Source organism: Apodemus sylvaticus, chromosome 17 (assembly GCF_947179515.1).
Source record: "Apodemus sylvaticus chromosome 17, mApoSyl1.1, whole genome shotgun sequence".
NCBI lineage: Eukaryota > Metazoa > Chordata > Mammalia > Rodentia > Muridae > Apodemus > Apodemus sylvaticus.
The window spans coordinates 44,656,368-44,677,325 of NC_067488.1; the positions used below are offsets into that span (position 1 = coordinate 44,656,368).

A 20,958-nucleotide genomic window follows, 5' to 3' on the forward strand; every position below is an offset into this window, starting at 1 on the left:
CCCCCCCCCCCATTCTTCTTTGAAAACATGTTACTTTCTCAGGCTAGCACAGAGGGATGGGATCAATCATGGCCACTTTATACCCATGTATCATTAAACCTGGTTCTCATTTGTTCCCCAACTCCACTTTCGTTCTCCACCATCCAGCTGGTTCCTTTTCTTCTCCATAATACTCCTCACATCTGCTAGCCACTCTCCCAGTGGCTCTCAGCCTGTGAGTCGTGGCTCTCCTAAGGCCATCGGAGAACACAGATACTTGCATTATGATTCGCAGCAGTAGCAAATTTACAGTTATAAATTAGCAATGAAAATAATTTTACAGTTGGGTCATCACAACCTGAGGAACTGCACTAAAGGGTCACGCACAACTTTAGGAAGGTTGGGAAACAGCACTATCTCAGCAAAGGTCAGGAGACACTCAGGTCCCTTCTCACAGGGTTTCTCTGTGTAGCCCTGGCTGTCCTGGAACTCACTCTGTAGACCAGGTCAACCTCAAACTCAGAAATCTACCTTCCTCTGCCTCTCAAGTGCTGGGATTAAAGGCATGTGCCACCTCTTCCTAGCGTTTTTCTTTTTTTCTTAAGATTTAGTTTTATTTTATGTATATTGGTGTTTTGCCTGCATGTTTGTCTGTGTGATGGGGTCAGATCCCCCTGGTACTAGAATGACAGACAGCTGTGAGCTGCCACGTGGGTGCTAAGAATAAAGCAGGTTCTCTGGAAGAGCAGCCAGTGCTTTTTTTTTTTAAAGATTTATTTCATTTATATAAGTACATTGTAGCTGTCTTCAGACACACCAGAAGAGGGCATCGGATCTCATTACAGATGGTTGTGAGCTACCTTTGGGTTGCTGGGAATTGAACTTAGGACCTTCGGAAGAAGAGTCAGCCTCTTAACTGCTGAGCCACCTCTCCAATCCAGGTATATTATTTTCTTGTTTGTTTGCTTGCTTGCCCACCTGCCTGCCTTCTTCCTTCCTTTTTTCCTTCCTTCCTTTCTTTTTTTCTTTCTGTCTTCCTTTCCTTTTTTCTTTGTATGTTTTGGGGTACATGTTTGTTTGCTTGGTTTTGTTTTTTTGGTTTTTGGTTTTTTTGAGATAGGACTTCTCTGTGTGACAGCCTTGGCTGTCCTGGAACTTGCTTTGTAGACCAGTCTGCATTGAAACTCACAGAGATCCACCTGCCTCTTCCTCCCCAGAGGTGAAGTTAAAGATGTGCACCACCACATCTGGCTGTCATTTGTTTTCTTGATGATGGCCATTCTGACTGGAATGAGAAAGACTCTCGAAGAAGTTTCAATTTGCATCTCTCTACTAGCTAAGAATGTTGAATAGTTCTTTAAGTACTCATTGTCCATTTACATTTCTTTGTTTAAGAACTATTTGGTTCAGCACTTCATTCATTCATTCATTAATTTTTGTTTATATGTATGCCAGATGTGCAGGTACCAAAGCAGGTGTTGGATCCTCTGGATCTAGAGTTATAGGTGATTGTAAGCCTCCTGATGTAGGTGCTGGGAGCTGAACTCTGGTCCTCTGGAAGAGCAGGAAGAGCTCTTTCCATCTCTCCATCATCTTTCTATCTTTCTATCATCTTTTATCATCCCTCCATCTCTCTATCATCTCTCCATCCCACTATATCTCTCCATCTCTCCATCATCTCTATCATCTCTCCATCTTTTCATCTCTCTATCATCTTTTTATCATATCTCCATATCTCCATCATCCCTCCATTCCCTCCATCATCTCCCATCATCTTTCCATCCCTCTATCATCTCTCCATCTCTCCATTATCTCTCTACCTCCCCATCTTTCCATCATGTTCCATCATGTCTCCATCATCTCTCCATATCTCCATCATCTCTCCATCTCTCTACCACAGTAGCTCACTCATTGATTGGATGATTTGATATTTTTATAGCATAAAATTCATAGTTCTTGCCGGGCGGTGGTGGCACACACCTGTAATCCTAGCACTTTGGGAGGCAGAGGCAGGCAGATTGCTGAGTTCGAGGCCAGCCTGTTCTACAGAGTGAGTTCTAGGACAGCCAGGTCTATACAGAGAAACCCTGTCTTGAAAAAAACCAAAATAAAAAAAAAAATCACAGTTCTTTAATCTGCCAACTGATGTGAAGTTGGTAAATACATTTTCCCATTGTGTAAATTGTCTCTCCACACTTTCTTTAGATACAGAGAAAGAAGCATTTTAATTGCGTGTAATCCTATTTGTCAAGTCTTGGGGATTGTTCCCTGTGATGTGGGATTCCTGTTCAGAAAATCCTTATCTCTGCCTGTGTCTTGACGTGTCTTCATCTCAGACTTTTAAAGCTTCAAGCCTTACATTGTGGTCTTTGATTCATTTTGAAGGGGTTTTCTTTTCTTTTTTCTTCCCTTCCCCCCGCCCCCAGACAGGGTTTCTCTAGTGTAGCTCTGGCTGTCCTGGAACTCTCTCTGTAGACCAGGCTGGCCTCGAACTCAGAAATCCATCTGCCTCTGCCTCCTAAGTGCTGGGATTAAAGGCGTGCGCCACCACCGCCCAGTCTGAGGGGGTTTTAGTTAACCATTTATTAAAGGAGCTATCTTCTTGCCCCCCCCCCATATATGTTTTTGAAAGTTTTACTAAAAGTTAAGTGTATGCCACTGTGTGTGTGCTGCTGGGTCCTCCTTCTACGCCTTTGGTCTATGGGACTTGTTACAGTGGCAGTACTAGAGTTGAGGATCCAGTACTGTCATTCATCCAGTACTGCTAAGAATTCCTGGAGCTAGGGCTGGAGAGAAGGCTCCAGGGTTAAGAACATTGACTGCTCTTCCAGGGGTCTTGGTTCAATTCCCAGCAACCCTGTGGTGGCTCACAACCATCTGTAATGGGATCCAATTCCTTCTGTTGTTGCTGAAGAGAGCTACCGTGTACTCATATACATAAAATAAGTAAATAAATCGTCAAAAGAATACCTCAAGCTATTTGGGAGTTTTTGTGCTTACATATGAATTTTTGAATTACTAGTTCTTTTTGTTTCATTTTGTTTTTTGAGACAGGGTTTCTCTGTGTAGCCCTGACTGTCCTGGAACTCACTCTGTAGACCAGGCTGGCCTTAAACTCAAGAGATCTGCTTGCCTCTGCCTCCCACGCCTCTTAAAGGCGTGCACCAAATTTTTTCCCTGATTTCTTTGGTGACACACTAGTCATCGAAAGGTGTATTTCCATGTATTTACGGAATTTCTGTACTTTTTCATATTACTGATTAACTACACTATAATCTGATATAAGAGATTATTTTGATTCTTTTGTATTTGGAAAGACTTGATTTGTGGTCTGAACAAAGTTTCCAGGGCACACTGAAAAGGTGTGAATTCTGTTTCTGTTGGATGGACCGCTCTGTCATTCTGTGAAACATTTAAGTCCATTTGTTCGATTGTACAGTTCATCACTGAGGTTTTTTGATTTATCAGTTTGGACTTGATATCTACAGATTAGTGTGGGGCATTGAGATCACCCACTATTAATATATCTGGCCCTAATCTGACCTTATATGTCCATTACTGTTTGCCTTGCAAAGCCCAACATTTGGTACATTCATATTTATGATTATAATGTCTTTTTTTTTTTGGTTTTTTTGGAGACAGGGTTTCTCTGTATAGCCCTGGCTGTCCTGGAACTCACTCTGTAGACCAGGCTGGCCTCGAACTCAGAAATCCACCTGCCTCTGCCTCCCAAGTGCTGGGATTAAAGGTGTGCACCACCACTGCCCGGCTACAACATCTTCTTGATGGGCGTTTCCATTTATTAACATCCAGTGACCTCCAATATAATTTCGTTTTGAAGCTTATGAGATTAGCCATGCCAGCCTGTGCTCTGTTTCCTTTCATTTGATGGGTTACTTCCACACCTTGACTGCCTTCCTCAGGCATCTTGGAATAGTTAACTGGATCTAGTTCTTTAGTCCTGGCTTCTATAAGAAAGCAGTCTGAGCAAGCCACTGTGAGAAAACCATTAAGCAGCAGCCCCTCCGTGGCCTCTGCACCAGCTCCTGCCTTCAGGTTCCTGTTCTGTTTGAATTCCAGCCCTGGCTTCCCTCAGTAACTAACTGTTACTTGGAAGTGTAATCTGAAATAAACCCATTCCTCCCCAAATTGTTTTGGTCACGGTGTTTTACCCAACAGCAGTAACCCTAGCTGAGACAACGGCAGAATGGTGACTGGCTCTGGGAGAGATGATAGAAAAAGGAATCAGAATGGGAGTGGGGGCACTGTAAGGAATAAGGGAAAAACATCGAAAATCTGTACCGGAAGTGAAAAGATGGCGGAGAGGCAGAGCAATCATGTCTCACAGAGAAGCACACCTAACACAGCTTCAGCTACACAGGTCCCTGGCTGAGGGAAGGGAATGAGAAACTTACTAAAAGGTAAGGCAGACCAAACCTTGCCCTGACTCCCACACCCCCATCCCAGACCCCTGGCTGTGGACAGGATGACCCAAGAGGAGATAAGGAGTCACAGAGGGAGGAGTGAGTCAGGCATAGTGGTTAGGGGAATCTTGCAGCTCTGACTGACTATCGAACAGGTTGCTTCTTTATTTATATAGATTTCATAGAATAAAGACAGACCAATGATGACCCAAGAAACACAGATTATATCATTTTTGTCTCTGGACATGTGTGGGGTTACAAGTTCAGTCACAATGAGAAAGTACAAAGAGCACAGATTTTATTTCTAGCACGAGCTCTATAACTTCTCCTCAAAAAAACCGAAAGAATGTCTCCACCAAAGCAAACACATTTATCCATGACAGCCTGCTTTAGGCTGTCAGGGTTTACAGTTTTAAAGCACTCCAGACCAACAGAAAATATCTGAAACCAGTCTTTTCTTTTTTAAATAAATAATTCTTTACATCATTTTTTAAAAAAGATTTATTTAATGTATAAATGAACGTATGAATACACTTTCACTGTCTTCAGATACACTGGAAGAGGGCAATCCCATTACAGACGGTTATGAACCACCATGTGGTTGCTGGAAATTGAACTCAGGACCTCTGAAAGAGCAGTCTGTGCTCTTCAGAGCCATCTTTTCAGCCCCACCTCAACCCCCAACCAGTCTTTTTATGAATGGACAATACTAATACCTAACTCCCTTTAGTGTATAACTTCATCATCAACACTATAGAGTAAGAAAAGTTTATTTTAGTCAGTCTATCTTATTGACTTTGTTCTATTCCTCCAGGGTGTACCCTGTCCAAGGTCAAAATTCCCCATAATATCACAGTTTCACCAATGTTTAAAAGTCCAATGTTCAGACTGGAGAGATTGTTCAGAGGTTAAGAGCGCTGGTTGCTCTTTTAGAAGTTCTGAGTTCAAGTCCCAGCAACCACATGGTGGCTCACAGCCATCTATAATGAGATCTGGTGTACTCTTCTGTCCTGAACATAATATATCTTAAAAAACAAAAAATTCAAAGTTCAAAGTCTCTTCCAAGAGTTATGCAATCTCTTAACTGTAATTCCTATAAAATTATAGCCAATAAGCAGATCACATATTTTCAACATATCATGGCACAGGATATACATTATTGTTCCAAAAGTCAGGGAACACAGTGAGGAGATACTGGACCTGAAAACTAGCTGAAACTAGCTGGGCAAAGACTGAAAACTATCTGGACAAACTCCTAACTTTGCATCTCCATGGCTGAAGTGAAACTTCTGTCATCGTTGTTGACTATAACACAATTCATTCTATTGGACTGGGTCTATTCCCTGTTAGCAACTTTCCTTGACAGGAATCCTAGGGCTCTGGCATTTCTAACATCTTGGGGTCTCCATGGCAACTTCAACATTACAACTTCTCATTCCAAGTCTGGGATCCACACATGATCTTCAGGGCTTCTCTAAAGGGCTTGGGTCACTTCTCCAGCTCTGCCCTCTGTAGCACTCTAGGCTCTGGTTGAGGACTCCATCCACAGCTGCTGCTGTTCCTGGAGGTCATCCGTGGTGCTGGCATCTGCAACACTGGGATTTCTCACTGTAGTTAGGCTTCGCCAAGAGCGTCTCACAGGCTCCCTTCAAAGTGCCACGCTTCAACTCCTTTGCATGACCCCTTCAGGCCGGGGCCATCAACTGCAACGGAGATTGCACTTTTACCAATGGCCTTCCCTGGCCTCTCACAGTGCAGAGCCTCAGCTGACTTCTATGACTGCTTTGTGCCTTCAAAACTAGTACTGAAAGACTTCCGAATCCTGGGAAATCCTCACTCAAGTCTAGGGATAGGACGACGCCCCAAAAAATTCACGAGAGACCGTTCTTGATGCAAACACATGAGGTTTAATTTTCCAGTGAACTGGGCCGCTCTCACGTCCGAGCAGGGATAGAGGAGTTGACAACCCTGTCGCTGCCGTTGGGGTTTTTTAAAAAAACAGACCATAAAGAAAAAGGGGAGGGGATGCTTAGGCTGTGATCTATGTCATAAGGAATGGGGAGATCAAGCGGCAATCCATGGCTCAGCGGAAATTTACAGGTTATCTTGGGTGGACACGGTTACTTTGAGCGGGGATGGGGCACTGGTCCTTGAAGCAAGGGGAGTGCTCATCCCTAGAAACCAGGAGGGAGTGCTCATCCCTTGAAGCCAGGAGGGAGTGCTCATCCCTGCAGCTGGAGGGAGTGCTATCTTAAGGTTGACAGTTTTCTAAGTTGCACTAAGTCTAGGCTAATTGCTGGTGGTCTCTCAGTACCACCTGGGTGATTCTTAGACACTAATACCAAGTCTGGCTACCAGCATGAGGTTCATTCAACCTTGGCCACCTCTGGAACACAGCTTCTTTCTGCTCTCAGAAAACTTCCCAGAAGATTTCACCTTGAAAAGGTCAGCTCAGAGCCAGGTGGTAGCTGCGCATGCCTGTAATCCCAGCACTCTGGGAGGCAGAGGCAGGTGGATTTCTGAGTTTGAGGCCAGCCTGGTCTACAGAGTGAGTTCCAGGACAGCCAGGGCTATACAGAGAAACCCTGTCTCGAAAAAACAAAATCCAAAAAACAAAAAACAAACAAACAAACAAAAAAAAAAAGTCAGCTCAGGAACTTTGGAAAGGTCATGGAACAGTTGCCCCTCTCAGAAGGGAGAGGCTAATTAACATTCCTCAGACCACAAAGGGGGTGGGGGGTGGGGAGACCAACCTCATTCCCTAGAGACCAATTAGTTTAAAAGTCACACTGTTCTGCCAATCACATTGTGCCTAATGGCAGCTGCCCTGAGGACTGTATAAAGGCCCCCTGTATAGGCTGCGTGGGGTCAATTTCTCCCCATGTGCAGGGTGACCCCAGCATGCTGGATTAAATAAAATTCCTCTTGATTAAATAAGATTTCCTCTAGGTGGGATCTTGCCCTGAGGTCACCACTCCCTTCTGCATCCTAGTTCGAGGCCCCCTCCACTCAGGGGTCTCTGATAAGTTAAGGCTCCTCAGAGTCTTACAGCCTCGGTGATGATGATCTCTTCTTAATCACTGCTAATGTCACAGCTTTTGGGAACTTGCCCCCAGTTAATTCTGGTTGGTGAATAAAGATGCCAGCAGCCAATAGCAGGGGAGAAACCCCAGCACCCAAGGTGGCTCACAACCATCCGTAATAAGATCTGATGCCCTCTCCTGGTGTGTCTGAAGACAGCAACAGTGCACTTATAATAATAAATAAATCTTTAAAAAAAAAAAAAAAAGAGCAAAGTCTGGTTAGATATCTTTAAAAAAAAAAAAAGATCTGGATCACAGTAGAGCCCTCCGTTTCTGGATTCTAGTTCATTCCAGATTAAAAGCCCAAATGAAAACAATCTAGGTAATGACACCTAACATGACATAACTATCCCTAGTTCAACTGCAGACACACACAGTAAGCTTGGCTGGGTGGGATCTTGCCCTGAGGCCACCACTTCCTTCATCTGTTTATCTCCTTGAACAGAGGATTCAGTTCTATTTCACTTCTTTATTATTACTTGAATTATCATTTTGTATTTTTCCTTCTCCACTTGCTCTCCATAAGAGTGAACTTTAGGAACCACGAAAGATAATTTATACCAGGCTGTTTGAGATTTTTTTTTTTGTCAAAGCAATTATTTTAAATCTCTTCACCTTAGCCTCAAGCAGACTCTTCAGGCAATGGCAAAAACTGCCACATTCTTTACCAAGATATCTCAAAAACAGTTTCTAGGACACATACTAACGTCCTTCTCTATTAAAGTCTATTAGGCCAGGTCTGCACAGTTAAAGTCATTCTCAGCACCAATGTCTTCCTTATTTCTACTAGGATGGCCCATTAAACCCCATTGTAAGCATTCTACTGCTGCCCAAGCCCAAAGTCCCAAAATCCACATACCTCCAAACAAAACTATGGTCAGGCCTATCGCAGCAATACCCCAGTCCCTGGTACCAACTTTTGTCTTAGGGTTTTACTGCTATGAAGAGAAACCATGACCAAGAACTCTTATAAAGGACAACATTTAATTGGGGCTGGCTTACAGGTTCTGAGGTTCAATTCATTATCACCAAGGTGGGAGCATAGTGGTGTCCAGGCAGGCATAACGCAGGAGGAGCTGAGAGTTCTATAACTTCATCCAAAGAAAGCCAGGAGCAGACTGTTTTCAGGCAGCTAGGAGGAGGGTCTCAAAGCCCACCTGCCTGTACAGTGACTCACTTCCACCAGAAGGCCACACCTACTATAGCAAGGCCACACCTCCTAATAGTGCCACTCCCTAGGCCAAGCATATTCCAATAATAAGACCACCCAAGGTCTCACTAAATTGCCCAGGCTGGCTTGAACTTATGATCCTGTCTCAGCTGCTCCACCACCTCTGGTGCTGTTAAGGTCATGACCCTAACCCTTTGGCAGTTTCTCTGCCATAAGATGAGCCCATTCAGGCCCTGACCAGCCTTTGCCCTAAGCTACTGGAATTGGAGTCCTGCCTTCAGACTGCCATTAGCCCTTAAAAGGGGCAGGGAGTATTTTATGTGCATGGGTATCTTGCCTGAATGTCTATGCACCACGTGCATGTACTGCTTGTGGAAGCCAAAGGAGGGCCTCGGGTTCCCTAGGACTGGAGTTACAGAGAGTTGTGAGCCGCCATGTGGATACAGGGAGTAGAATCCCCGTCCTCCTCGGTAAGAGCAGCAGTGCTCTTAACCACTGAGCCCTCTCCCTAGCCTGACTTTGGCCTTGCTGTGTAGTGCTTTGCTTGCCTCAAACCAAGCTAGACCTCATGCCAGGCCCAAGTCATCGTGACCAATTTCTCGGACATGTGTTCAAGCCCTGCCTTGTAGTCATGTTTAGCTTGAACACCTTCCATGTAGGTGCTAGGGAAGCAGATGTGAATAGGGTCCCATGCTTGTCTCCAAGAGACCCCAGTGTGGGGAAACAGCCCCCCACTCACCACCACACTGTGCATGGCCTGTGTTTGTAAGGAGGCCTCCCTGAAGCCTGAGGACATTCCACGGTAGTCATTCTACGTAGAGGAAGCCGCTTCCGCAAGAGCCTGGAGGGGTGGGGGCACCCCCGTGGCTGACTCTTCCTGTCTGTCCAGCTATGCCATCCCAGTAAAGCCCTGTACAAGGCGTTGGGGAATGACACATCCTTTCACAGGCCGGTGGGCGTGGAAGGCTTGCTTCCACATTTCAATCCCGGGCTGCAGCCCTGGCTTGGGCTCTCCAGCATGAAGGAATGTTAGGGACACCGTCTAGAAAACACCATTATATGGGTGGGTTCTGATATGAGTGGGGATAGGAAATGGCTTGGTTATCCAAAAAGGGACGACTGGCACGGACAGGAAAACAGGTCAATGCCTCTTGAACAAAGGGCACATAAGCCAGAACAGCTGTAGGGAATAGAGGAAGGAAAATCAGGAGTGCTGGGAAAGCCATGAGTGCTGGGAAAGCCATAAGGCTGTGGCTAGGCAGACTGAGTGCTAGGACGGGCACACTCCAGGGAGTGGACGGACTGGCTTGGCAAAGAATAAATAGATGGACCAAGACTACAAAGGGCACTTGAGGTAGAGTGTGCCATCCGCAACAGTTTTCACATCGTGGGCCCATGGAAAATAGTTACAGGGCAAGGGGCGCCAGTGGCCAGCACCAGGCCCACAGTGACCCTTCAGTAAGGCCTCTTCTGCAGTTCTGCTTTAGTGGGGACTGACGACAGCATGGATAATGCCCACAAATCTGGATACCGGGACTGGCTCAACGAGGTTCAAGGCAGCTCCATCGGCCTGCGAGGCTCCGGCGCAGGAATGGACTGTCGTCATAGAGTGGATGGGGCCTTGTTGGGTATGAATGGTGGCGGAGGAAGCGGAAGAGGCTGGGGCTGCGTGTTTGGACCTGCGCCCGGGCAAGCAGCGCCACCTGCTGGGAAGACACGTGCGCTGCCGAAGAAACTGCAGACTCCGGGTCGCCCTGCAGCTGTCCTAGGTCTACATAAAGGGGACAACTCAGGCCACGTGGGAGAGGAGCCTGGGGTCTGCCCTCACCCATTCTGTCCTTGTCGACTCCTTTCCAGAACCCTCCACCTCTCCAGCACTCTACCCCATGTTAGATGTGGTTCTCACCCTGGAACAGAGAGTCCAACAGGTCCTGACTGACTCCTTTGGGGCTAGTATGATAGACCAGGAAACCTGTATCAAAGTAAAACACTGAGATCTGGCCCAGCCCTAGAAAAGGCTGGCCCAGCGCTTAGAGCCGTAAGTGGGTAAATTAGCCTAACCTATTAGCACAGTGGCTGCCCGGCGCAAGGTGTCCTGTGGGCTCCGCAGGTAGCCCTGGGTCTGACTCAGGAAATGTTGAACATGGCTTGGATATCGCTGAACCTAGGAACACAAATGCTCGTAAGCAGTCGAAAGTATCAGTTTTTCATGGAGAAGAGGCTGGAGCAGGTGACACGAACAAAGGCTCTGGACTGGCCTCAAAGGAACATGGTGGTCGTGTTTAGCTCAGGTGGAGACCCTGTTTTGAGGGGGAGTGGCCTATAGAATCCTAGGATAAGAATAAGGGAATCCTCCCCATCCTGGTGCTTCCTCTACTAACCAGGCGGTGGCAGACGCGGCTCAGAGCCTCAGGGCTGTCGTAGTGAGCCACAGTCACCATCTCCTCCAGCAGGCCCCATCGAAGGGCCTGATCACAGCGGGCTAGTGTCCACTCTGAGCTCTGGAAGGAAGGAAGCAAGTAGGCTTAGGTGTCCAGGAGACGGCAAGGGATAGAAAGAAAGGGAAGGTGGCCAGGAAAGGTTAGCAAAACCCAAAACCCACGGTGAGGTCCTCAGCATGGCAGCCCAACAGAAGACCTGGACCGAAAGGTCCTCGAGGTTCTCGCCCTTAGCTTGAAACCTTCAGAGAAGTCACCACAAGGTAGGAGGGGAGTCCTGGAAGTACTGACCTCAGCGGCATCCTGACTGGAGTCATGTAGGCGCAGCAAGAGAGGCACCAGACTCTGCAGAACCAATTTCCTCAGGGGTCCCCGGAGCCCCAACCGGAGCCCCCGCTGGCCCCGCTGCACCAGTGTTCCAAGGAGTCCCACCGCTGAAGCGCGGACGGAGTCCCGGGCCTTCGTGTGAAAATACAGTCAGAGCTCAAGGAAACAAGAGTGGGAGAGGGCCATGCAGAGTAAGGAGGGCGGAGGCCTGGTCAGGGTTGCAGATTAGGCCTTAATCTGGTGGTAGGTCCACGGGCAACTGGGTGGGGAACGTAGGCAGAGCCAGTGGGTTGGACTGAGTGTCTGTGGACAATTCCAAGGGGGACACAGTGGGACCAGAGGGCAGGATTTTGCTTACATCATCCAGTAGCGGCGGGAGGCGTGGTCGCAGCTCAGAGCTGAGGAGTCTCACGGGTGCTCCGGGCTGCAGCAGTAGTCTCCGTAGAGCGCCAAGAGCAGCGCCCACGAGCCGCACATCACCTTCGCCCAGCGCTCTTAGGAGGACTGGCAGCAACGTATTCACGTGCCTTATCTGTAAAGACAGGACTTGTGGTCCAACCTTTCCAGACTCTACCTAGGATCCACCTCTCCGGGCACTACCAGGTCAGCACCTTCCCGCGATTCATGGCAAGGTGGCCGAGGCCAAGCAGGCCTAGCCAGCGCACGGTGGGCTCTGGGTCACCCTGCCAAGTTCGAAGGAGCTCCAGGATGACTTCCTCACGTAAGAGCTGTGCAGTGGGCCGGCTCTGCAACAGCTAAGCAAAGGGAGGCCCAGAGTCAGCCTAGCTCTGTGTCTGGGCGGGCAGCCACCCCTCACTACCTTTCTGGGAAGCAGGCTCACCCCAGTAAAGAAGGCCATAGCTGTGAGGCGTTGCGGGTTGTTGGCGCTTCGTAGCCGGGGGAGCGAGTCTGCAAAAAGGCCTCGCAGGTGGTGATCGGCATGCGCCACCATGGCACTGGAAGAGGGGAACAGGGAGTTCTTCTTCTGCTTGGAAAGGCTCATCCCCGGCCCCTCCCCCATACCCCCATCGCACCTGGCCAGCAGGGAGCCTCCTCCTGTTGTGCTGTCCTAGGGTGCCTCCTCACCTGGCCAGCAGCAGGACACCCTCCAGGTGCGTGTGAGCTCCTACCAGCCTCCTCCAGCCTCCTGTTTGCTCCATACACGTGACCACCATTCGGCCACCATCCCCTGTGAGCAGGGCCTTTAAGGCCTCCACTGTGCAGCTGGAGGCACGAACAGTTGAGCAGTGGACAGTGAGGGCGAGGAAGGCCTGTCCCCACCCCTCACATATCCCGGGGTACCTTCTCACCTGGCGTGGCTGTGAGGTGGCCCTCGGTGAAAAGGTTCCCAAACCCTAGGGCTCCCGGGGGAGTGAGCGCCTTGAGCCAGCTCGTGCAGCTGTGTGACCAACGCTAGCAGCAGGTGAGGGTAGAAGCCGCGAGTGGCTCCCACGCAGCCAGAGACGGCCAGCATCTCTCCGAGAGCGCGGGTGGCCTACAGATCAAGTGAGGCCACCCTTGGAATTCTGTCAGTTTTGGATGAGTACAGGACATCCCAGACAAGTGTGACTCGACTCTGGAGCTAATCTGTAGTCCTACACAAGGCTACTCTTTGGCAGCTTGTCACCAGGCCACGCCCCTGTGATCAGGACACGCCCCCGTGGTCAGGCCACACCCCCTGATGGCACACGCTGAAGCCACTTACTGCCAGTGCCTCAGACTCGGGACCCGCCGCGCCCTTCAGTGCCCACAGCAGTTGCACCAGCACCTGCCCGTTTACTCGCTGGTTCCGGCTTAGGCTTCGCCACAGCTCAGAGGCTGCCCTGGGGATGAAAGGCCGTTGTAGTGAAGAGGCGCTGCACAGAATCCTCGGGAAAGCCCACCACTACGACTCTGAGAAATGGCTCTAGAAGTAAACCATCCTGTACCCGTCTACCATCCCATATCCCAGGGAAAACAAAGACAGACGACACAGAGCCAGTTCCAGAGATCAGCAGCCTTCTGGACTACACTGAGCCCTGTTGTGTCAGCTACTGGGAAACAGACCTAACATTATTATTGTTTGTTTGTTTTTTAATTATTGTAAAGGATTAACCAAAAATAACTTTTGGAGTAAATTGACCCGAAGAGCCAGAGGCTTCTAGGTACTCAAGCCACCGTGCTGTATCCCGCCCACATCTTCAGGTAAAAAAAAAAAAAAAAAAAAAAAAAGCCGGGAGTGGGGTCAGGGGAGAGGAGAGAGAGAGAGAGAGAGAGAGAGAGAGAGAGAGAGAGAGAGAGAGAGAGAGAGAGAGAGAGAGAGAGGGAGAGAGGGAGAGGGAGAGCGCGCGAAGAGTGTAAGAGTTAAACTAAACCCAGGTGTGATTTGTGACAGCAGCAAAAGCCGAGGGGAGGAGATTTCTGAGGCCCTGTTCCCTTTCAGCCCGGTGCTGCAGGAGCCAGATCCTATCATCAAGCAATCAAGCGGGAAGGGGGAAGGAAGCCGCGTGGGGCAGCGTGGCTGGGCGGGGAGGGTTACCGGTCCGGGGGTAGTGAACTGGGTAGCAGCGCACACACCACGTCCTGCGCATGCTCCAGAGCCAGTGCGCTCAGCACCCGTAGGGCTGCCCTCCGGGGTCTCCCCTCTGCCAGGCTAGGCACCTGTGCGAGCAGCCCACGCACCAGACCGTGGACCTGGGTAAAAGGAACAAACCTCAGTGGTCAGAGCCCCAGGACCTCGAATGGAAACTCCTGCCAGCACCTCGCCCACCTACACTCAGTTAAGAGCGGCCTTTAGGGGGTGTGTGGTCGAGGTTGACGGGAGGCTTGTAGGATTCCCTGGATGGGGAAGCTAACCTGGTCCTCCAGCCGCTGCCCCCGGGCTTCCAGGGCTGAGGACAGAGTGAGCGCTGTTGCCTGGGTCCCGGCATAGCCAGCCTCCTCCAGACACGCAGCTGTATACAACGCAAGGTCTGCAAGGGTTCCTTCCTCCCAGGAATACTGGAAAGCCTAAGACGGGAGAATTAAACATGGAGTTTCTTAAGTCCCCAAGGCGATCTCGACTATCCCCCATAGTCTTCCCATCCCTCCTCCCCTATGATCTTTTCCATCTGTTTACCATCAGTAGTCCCCAATGCCCCCTCAACCCCCTACACACACACACCTGTACCTCTTGTCTTTCTAGCGCCCAAGCGAGCAGCCAAACTTTGCATCATTTAGCATCCGCCCTTATACTTACCTGGTGTGATCTCTCGGGGGCTGGCTCCTGGGCATTGTGTAAGGAACAGATCTCACTACCCGCGATGGGGGCAGCCACTTCATTCCCAGACTGGGCCCCAAAGGCAGGGGTGAGTGTTTGAATATAGGGTTCAGCATCGTGGCCAAGTTCCTGGGGCTCAGCCTGAGGGCCTGTAGAAGAGGGTCCCACAGGCTGCCCCTGGTTAGCCCGGATTCCTTCTGCTAGAGCCGTCAGAGTCAGGGAGCCCACAGGGCCATCCCGGCCCCGACCCCACACGCCCCCAGCCATAATGTTCCTACCAGCAGCACCTGCCACCACTCTTCCAGTGAAGCTGTGTCTAGACCTGACCTAGAATTGGACCCCGGGCGGGCCCACAGGCGGGCCTACAGACAGGCGTGGTGGCGTGGGCATATACGTGCATGCCTGTCTGAGCATGTGCCAGTGGTTGGCTGTCCAATCACAGAGATATCCTAGCATGGGCTTGTGAAGGGTTTCTGCCCAGGCTGCTGGAGCCAATGGAACTGCATAGTCTGGCTCTGCACACCAGTGTCCATGGAGATCGTGGACTATGGCGAAGGGGAAGGTCTTTAACCCAGCTGCCTGGGGGAGGGGTCCAGGGCAGTGTTTACATCATTCCGAGGACTCCCCAGCAAGGTAAGGGGTGGGGCTAGACCACACAGCCAGATATCCTAAGAATGGGTGTTGGCAGATCCTGTCGTCATCCCTGAACTTGAAATACTTGGGGTGTGGGGCAAATGGGGTGAGGCAGCTGAAGCCTCCTGAGTGCATCTGCGAGTGCCTGCTCTTGCTGATATGGGCTCCTCTGCATCCTCGCCAGTCCTGAGGAGGCCTGTCTCCCATCCAACCCCTCCTTCCCTGAGACTGTTTGCCCTGTGTCTGCGTAGGCAGTGTGTATGCATACTGCGCGCCCAGTTGTATACCTTTCCAGGTTCACGATCCCCAGGGCTGGCCCTACCTCTACCCTAAGTCCCCACTCTCCACCCAAACCACACTACAGGCACAGCCCGGCGCTAAGGCAGGGAAGCTGGATGGACGAGTCCGACAGACTACTTGGGCAAGCGGAAGGGCATGGGGAAGTATTCCAAGCAGTGGCATTTACCCTCTTCCGGCTCTTGTACCTCAGCCTACCTAAGCCCCAACTCTGCCTCCCGGCAAGCTGTGAACATCCGGTGGTGGTTTGAATAAGAACGCCCCCTGCTCCATAGGCTCATGCATGTGACTGCTTAGTCAGGGCAGAGGCACTGTTTGAAGATTAGAATCGGGAGTTGTGTGGCCTTCTTGACAGAAGTGTGTCACCAGAGGATGGGCTTTGAGGTTTAGAAAGCCCGTGCGAAGGATAGGGTCCCTTTCAGTATGTAGAACTCTCTCCCCTATGTCACCATCATCTTGCCTGCATGTACGTCACCATTGTGTCCCCCCCATCATGACCATAGACTAACCTCTGAAACTGTAAGAAAGCCCCCAATGAAATGCTTTCTTTGACAAGAGTTGCCAGGGTCATGGTGTTTCTTCACAATAGTAGAGTGTCTAAGCCACGCCAACTCTCTTCAGAGCAGTTCCTCTGGAGTATTGCCTAGCTTGCTGTGCCCAGGCTGCCCTGACGCCCACTGAGGCAGCTCCTTGGACCCTCGGCCTTTTAGATTTCCTCCTCCTCCTTCCTTGGTTATAGGGTCAGAAACTGAGACCCCCACCCCCCAAGGTCAGATTGGCCTATAGCAGATGATAGATCAGGCAGGGCTGGCTTGGGAAGCCTGAGACGGGCACATTGGCCTTAGCACCTACAAGAGCCTGTGATTAGACTCTGACACCCCCTTCTCAACCTTAGAACCTCCCTATCTGCTTCTAGTAGTAGGTGAGGGCGTCTGTAATAATGTCATCAAAACAGAGATAAACTCTCCCTCCATCTGGAAGCTCAGCCGCTCCATTCAGACCTGGTTCCCACAGTCCAGCCCTTTGTCTACCTTCCCACATGCTGGGTGTTAAGTTTCAAACCCGGAGCAGGCAGGAGAGGTGCCTATTTAACATATCAAAGCAGACCAGTTACAGGGTTCAGTTTGACACAACCTACCCTCTCCCCAGAACTCTCTAGCCCAGGGGCTGGGCTGGGCTGCCCTTCGCGCACAGGCTTTTCCTTATATAATCCAATTATTTTAGTTACCCGCTCTCCTTTGGTACCTTTGGCCTCCTGCCTACTGTATTTCCTGTGTTCTTCCTTCCCTTCCCCCCTCCCAGCGGTTCAGTCAGACCACTCTGGAGGCTCCCAGATGTGCCCGCCTCTGGCTATGCTCTCCTAAATATCTGTAATAAAGCCCTCCCTCCACCGTACCTAGGGGCGGCCATACCGTTCCCTTCCCTTATCTCTTTTTTCCTTTCACCGAGTCTGCGCCTCCTCCTACTCCTAAGTCCAGCCCAGCCCTGGAAGTCCCAAGTAAGTAGCAGAAATTTGTCAACTAAGGACACATGGCTGACAAGTGGTGGAAACAGAGTCGTGTTATTTGTGATTTTTTTCACAGGGGACCTCGAGCACTCAGACTGTCCACCAATGCCCAGAGCTTCTCGGACAATGCGACCTGCAGAGAGAAGAAGGGGTTATGGGCAGCTGGAGCTGGGAAGCGAGGGTCACACAGGACACACAGGGCAGGCCACCCATGGGCCTACCGGATATACTGCAGGGCTCTGCAGCTGCTTATGCGCAGGGCGGAGGCGGCTCAGGGACTGCTGGGCAAAGCTTCTAGACTCATCCAGAGATGGAAGTGTCTCATACAGCTGCAGGGGAGGGGGAAGAGAGGGTAGAGATGCCAGCTTCAGATCAGAGCTCAACCTTAGTGAAGGCGCAGGTGGGGGGGGGGGGCAGTCACCTGTCCCTGTTGCAGGTAGAGTCGCAGCAATGGCTCCACCTGGGCTGGCTTCACAGTGCGGGGCTCCTGGGCCCCCCGAGGCCAAACCCTCAGTTCCTGCCCAGCCTTGGGTGGGGGCTCTTCTGCCAACTGCAGTAGGTCCAGTAGCAAAAACCCTGTGTAAGAGGCAAGAAATATGTCAAAAGCAGGGCAGTGGTGGCACACGCCTTTAATCCCAGCACTTGGGAGGCAGAGGCAGGCGGATTTCTGAGTTTGAGGCCAGCCTGGTCTACAGAGTGAGTTCCAGGACAGCCAGGGCTATACAGAGAAACCCTGTCTCGAGAAAAAAAAAAAAGAAAGAAAGAAAGAAATATGTCAAAGAGGGATGGGAGCCTTGAAGAGAACAGAGGAGAGGGAGAAGAAAATCACCGTCAGGGTCTAGGAAGCGGAAGGCAGCCTTGCTCCCCGGCAGTGTTTGCTTCTCTGGGTCCTCTGTTAGCTTTATTCGAGGCTGGCCTCCCACAGACACCAGCTGCAAAGACAGGGTGTTTGAATGGCTGCACCCAGTCCCCTACCACGGTCTTCCAGACTCTCCCACCTGGAGCCAAATGTTGTCTTTACCTTATAGACACAACCCAAAGAGGGCTGTTTGGGGCAAGTGACCACATTGGTGCCAATGCCAATGACATTCACCTCGCTGCCCTGTGGGGACAAGTGACAGTGACATTGAGCCATGCTGCCACCTGTAGGGTGCCAGGGCCGTCTAGACTCTCCGCCACCTATCCCTCTTCCACTCTACCTTCTGGGCTAGTCTGGCCAGCTCCTTCTCGTCAATGTTGTTGCTGACTGCAATGGGAACAGACTCTAGCCAGGGCACCTGGAACCTGGATGTAATGGATTCACAGGTGGCACCCCTCAGATGCCCACGACTTACTGTGGCCTCCTTCCTTGCTCCCTCCCTTCCCAGTGGCCATGCCTTTACCCATCCTTGGCTTAGGAGCCCCTGGCTCTCCTACTCTACTCCTCCCTCCCTCCCTCCCTCCCTCCCTCCCTCCCTCCCTCCCAGGGCTTTCTCAGTTGCCCCTGATAGGCCCATGGTCTCGCTATAGAAGAGACCTTCCTTGTTGAGTCCCATCTCTCTGGGACTCACTCTTGCAGGAAGTTTCTAGCAGGCACACCATGCCCCTCGTGGGGAACTCACTGAGCACCAACAGTCCGAAAGATCCCACGGATCTCCTTAGCCTGCTGAAGCAGGTCACCGCTGTCCAGCCTCACACCCACTGCCCTGTAGCCCAGCTCTCCCAGTGCCAGGGCTACTGCCAGGAAGTTAGGAAGACCACTCCTGTGTGTAAAACAAGGGGGTCAGGGGCTCAGTGGCTCTACCACGGCCACCCTGATAGAATGCTCATCGCTCACCTTCGTACACTGTAGGAATCTAGCAGGCCCTGGAAAGCCCGGGGAAAGGCCAGAGCATAGGCCACAAACGCCGCACGCTCCCCTGGGTGTGGCTCCTGCTCCTCTAGCCCCAAGGACATACATACACGCTTTAGCCACAGATTTACACTGGCAGGCAGGTCCACGGTAGGGCCCTCGCTAGAAGCTGGAGCCAACATCTGTAGAAAGAGACCCGTCAAAGATGATTCTAGAGTTCATTGGATAGCCTGGGAGTGGCCCCTATGCTGTGGCCTCGGGGCAAAGGCAACTCCATGCCATGCCAGCTGTCTAGTGCAGACTTAGATCCAGTACCCGGGGCAGTATCTGCTAGTATATATAGCAGGGTCCAGCTCACTCCAGCCTGGGAATGAACTGGGTTTAGGATCTTGTCTTCTAGAGTAAAGCAGCCCCAGCATGGAAGCACACACTTTAGATAGAAGCAGAAGGATCGGGAATTCAAGCCCAACCTGGGCTACACTGGGACCCTGACATAAAACAAAACAGTACTAACCGGGTCAGGGGGTACCTCACTCCCCGAAAATGAAGTGACAAAGGAGTGGGCCAGGGTCCCTGCCACTGGTACACCTCTCAGTTGGCCAGCAAGTGTGTTGCTGCTGCTGTTGAATCCTGGGTGAAAAGGTAGGTAGGTAGGCTTAGGGTACTCCTGATATTACGGTACCTCCCCTTCCCCAACCTTCGCCTCCTCCAGGCCTCACCACCCAGGTAGCTGTAAATCGAGGCCGTGAAGCCCCCGTCGGGACCCTGAGCTCGCCGCAAGCCCATCTCTAGTAATTTCTTATCCGGTCCTGCAATCAAGCGAAGCCGAGCAGCATTGGTGGCCACGAGGCTGTGGAGAGTAACAAGCCAGGAGAACCCTGGTGAGGGTCACAAAGCCACCCCAGTGGGAGGACTTAGCCCCAGCACTTCTACTGCCTGTACCTCTCAGGAACTCCGCTCACCTAGCATAGCTGACCAGGCACAGCAGCGGAGTCTCTAGCAGCTGTACCAGAAGAAGAGGCCCGGACACCTGCAGAAGCGGCACCTGTGGGGCGAGGGATCAGCTCCACAGTGGGACCTCCTGGCCACCCCACTCTTCCTAACACACCCAGCTCGCAGGGCACTCACACCAGGGAAGGCGAGGGAACCCTCTGGCAGAGCCCGCACCGTCACCCCAGAGCAGTCAAGGGCCCGAAGGTGCTCGAAGAACGCAGGGTCAGTGTCTGGGGGTAGCACTGAAGCCAGGAACTGCAAGTCTGGAGCGATAGAGAACACACGTAGTTTGGGGGAGGACCCGGTCAGGCAAGTCCCCTCAGAGGTCAGCAGATCATCAAGTGGGCACAGGAGATTCATTCGCAGGGAGCAGGGATTCTCTTCCAGCCAGAGGAATAGGTGCGGGTCGCGGCACTACCTGCATCCCGCAGACGGAAGGCGCGAAGAAAGCGCACACAGTCCTGCAGGCCAGCAGTCAGGGCGAAGGAGCCTCCGAAAGGACAGTGGCGGAAGAAGAGCTCAAACTCTGCTGCCTCGCACGCCCGGCCCGCACGCCAGTAGCCCAGCGCCATGGTAGCCTGATAGAGGTCCGTGAGCAGCGGCCGCACCACCATGCGCCCCTCACCGTCCAGCTCCATCTCCATTCCGCGGGGTACACAGACTCCGGACTAATGGCGCCCTACTCCACCCCCTAAGGCACTGGTCCAGAGAACTGACTCACGCGAAGGCGGGCCTTTCCTGGCAGAAGTGGGCGGAGCGACCCGCCTACCGAGCTAGTAGTTGCAGGGACTCTCAACCCAGCAAGGTAAGCAATGGGCACACCCCCATATCCCAGTCTCCTGGACTCCAGCTAGCCGCTCGCCCCTCAGAATGGTTCGTATAGGTTTTAGAGCTCAACTAGAGGCACTAAGGGCAAAACAACTTCAAAGGGCTCGGGTGCTTATCAGGTTGTACTTTACCCTGGTCTCTTGCCCCTAGCCAGAGAGGAGCAAACAGGGCAGCTGTGAGCAGCTGCGTGGAAAGCCAAGAGCCCCCTA

General features: G+C 51.3%; 2 protein-coding genes across 2 annotated transcripts; both read right to left on the bottom strand.

Moving 5' to 3' along the window:
* Nucleotides 1-8,466: 8,466 nt before the first annotated feature.
* On the bottom strand, nucleotides 8,467-17,032 carry Mroh6 (maestro heat like repeat family member 6). Its single transcript, XM_052161231.1, has 14 exons — nucleotides 14,640-17,032; nucleotides 14,258-14,410; nucleotides 13,941-14,095; nucleotides 13,128-13,245; nucleotides 12,733-12,917; nucleotides 12,509-12,646; nucleotides 12,264-12,378; nucleotides 12,034-12,177; nucleotides 11,781-11,954; nucleotides 11,387-11,554; nucleotides 11,039-11,158; nucleotides 10,719-10,821; nucleotides 10,564-10,629; nucleotides 8,467-10,428 (listed from the first exon to the last, which is right to left on the bottom strand). Exons 1-14 carry the CDS (start codon nucleotides 14,925-14,927, stop codon nucleotides 10,199-10,201), a joined length of 2,157 nt encoding a protein of 718 aa, XP_052017191.1. The 5' UTR covers nucleotides 14,928-17,032; the 3' UTR covers nucleotides 8,467-10,198.
* A 93-nt stretch (nucleotides 17,033-17,125) lies between these two features.
* On the bottom strand, nucleotides 17,126-20,637 carry Naprt (nicotinate phosphoribosyltransferase). The gene is made up of 13 exons (XM_052161232.1): nucleotides 20,340-20,637; nucleotides 20,057-20,184; nucleotides 19,891-19,973; nucleotides 19,648-19,778; nucleotides 19,443-19,558; nucleotides 18,914-19,110; nucleotides 18,699-18,839; nucleotides 18,297-18,381; nucleotides 18,119-18,199; nucleotides 17,927-18,029; nucleotides 17,519-17,673; nucleotides 17,319-17,426; nucleotides 17,126-17,230 (listed from the first exon to the last, which is right to left on the bottom strand). Exons 1-13 carry the CDS (start codon nucleotides 20,563-20,565, stop codon nucleotides 17,168-17,170), a joined length of 1,617 nt encoding a protein of 538 aa, XP_052017192.1. The 5' UTR covers nucleotides 20,566-20,637; the 3' UTR covers nucleotides 17,126-17,167.
* Nucleotides 20,638-20,958: the final 321 nt, after the last annotated feature.

Excerpts from the sequence above, each read along its gene's own strand:
- Mroh6 (XM_052161231.1), bottom strand. The coding sequence starts at position 14,927 with ATGGCTGGGGGCGTGTGGGGTCGGGGCCGGGATGGCCCTGTGGGCTCC. Across the intron at positions 12,178-12,263 it reads CTATGGCCTTCTTTACTGGG|CTGTTGCAGAGCCGGCCCAC; the intron begins GTGAGCCTGCTT and ends CCCTTTGCTTAG. Across the intron at positions 11,159-11,386 it reads CCAGTCAGGATGCCGCTGAG|AGCTCAGAGTGGACACTAGC; the intron begins GTCAGTACTTCC and ends CCTTCCTTCCAG.
- Naprt (XM_052161232.1), bottom strand. The coding sequence starts at position 20,565 with ATGGAGATGGAGCTGGACGGTGAGGGGCGCATGGTGGTGCGGCCGCTG. Across the intron at positions 19,111-19,442 it reads GTGAGGTACCCCCTGACCCG|ATGTTGGCTCCAGCTTCTAG; the intron begins GTTAGTACTGTT and ends CTCTTTCTACAG. Across the intron at positions 18,200-18,296 it reads TGGCCAGACTAGCCCAGAAG|GGCAGCGAGGTGAATGTCAT; the intron begins GTAGAGTGGAAG and ends TTGTCCCCACAG.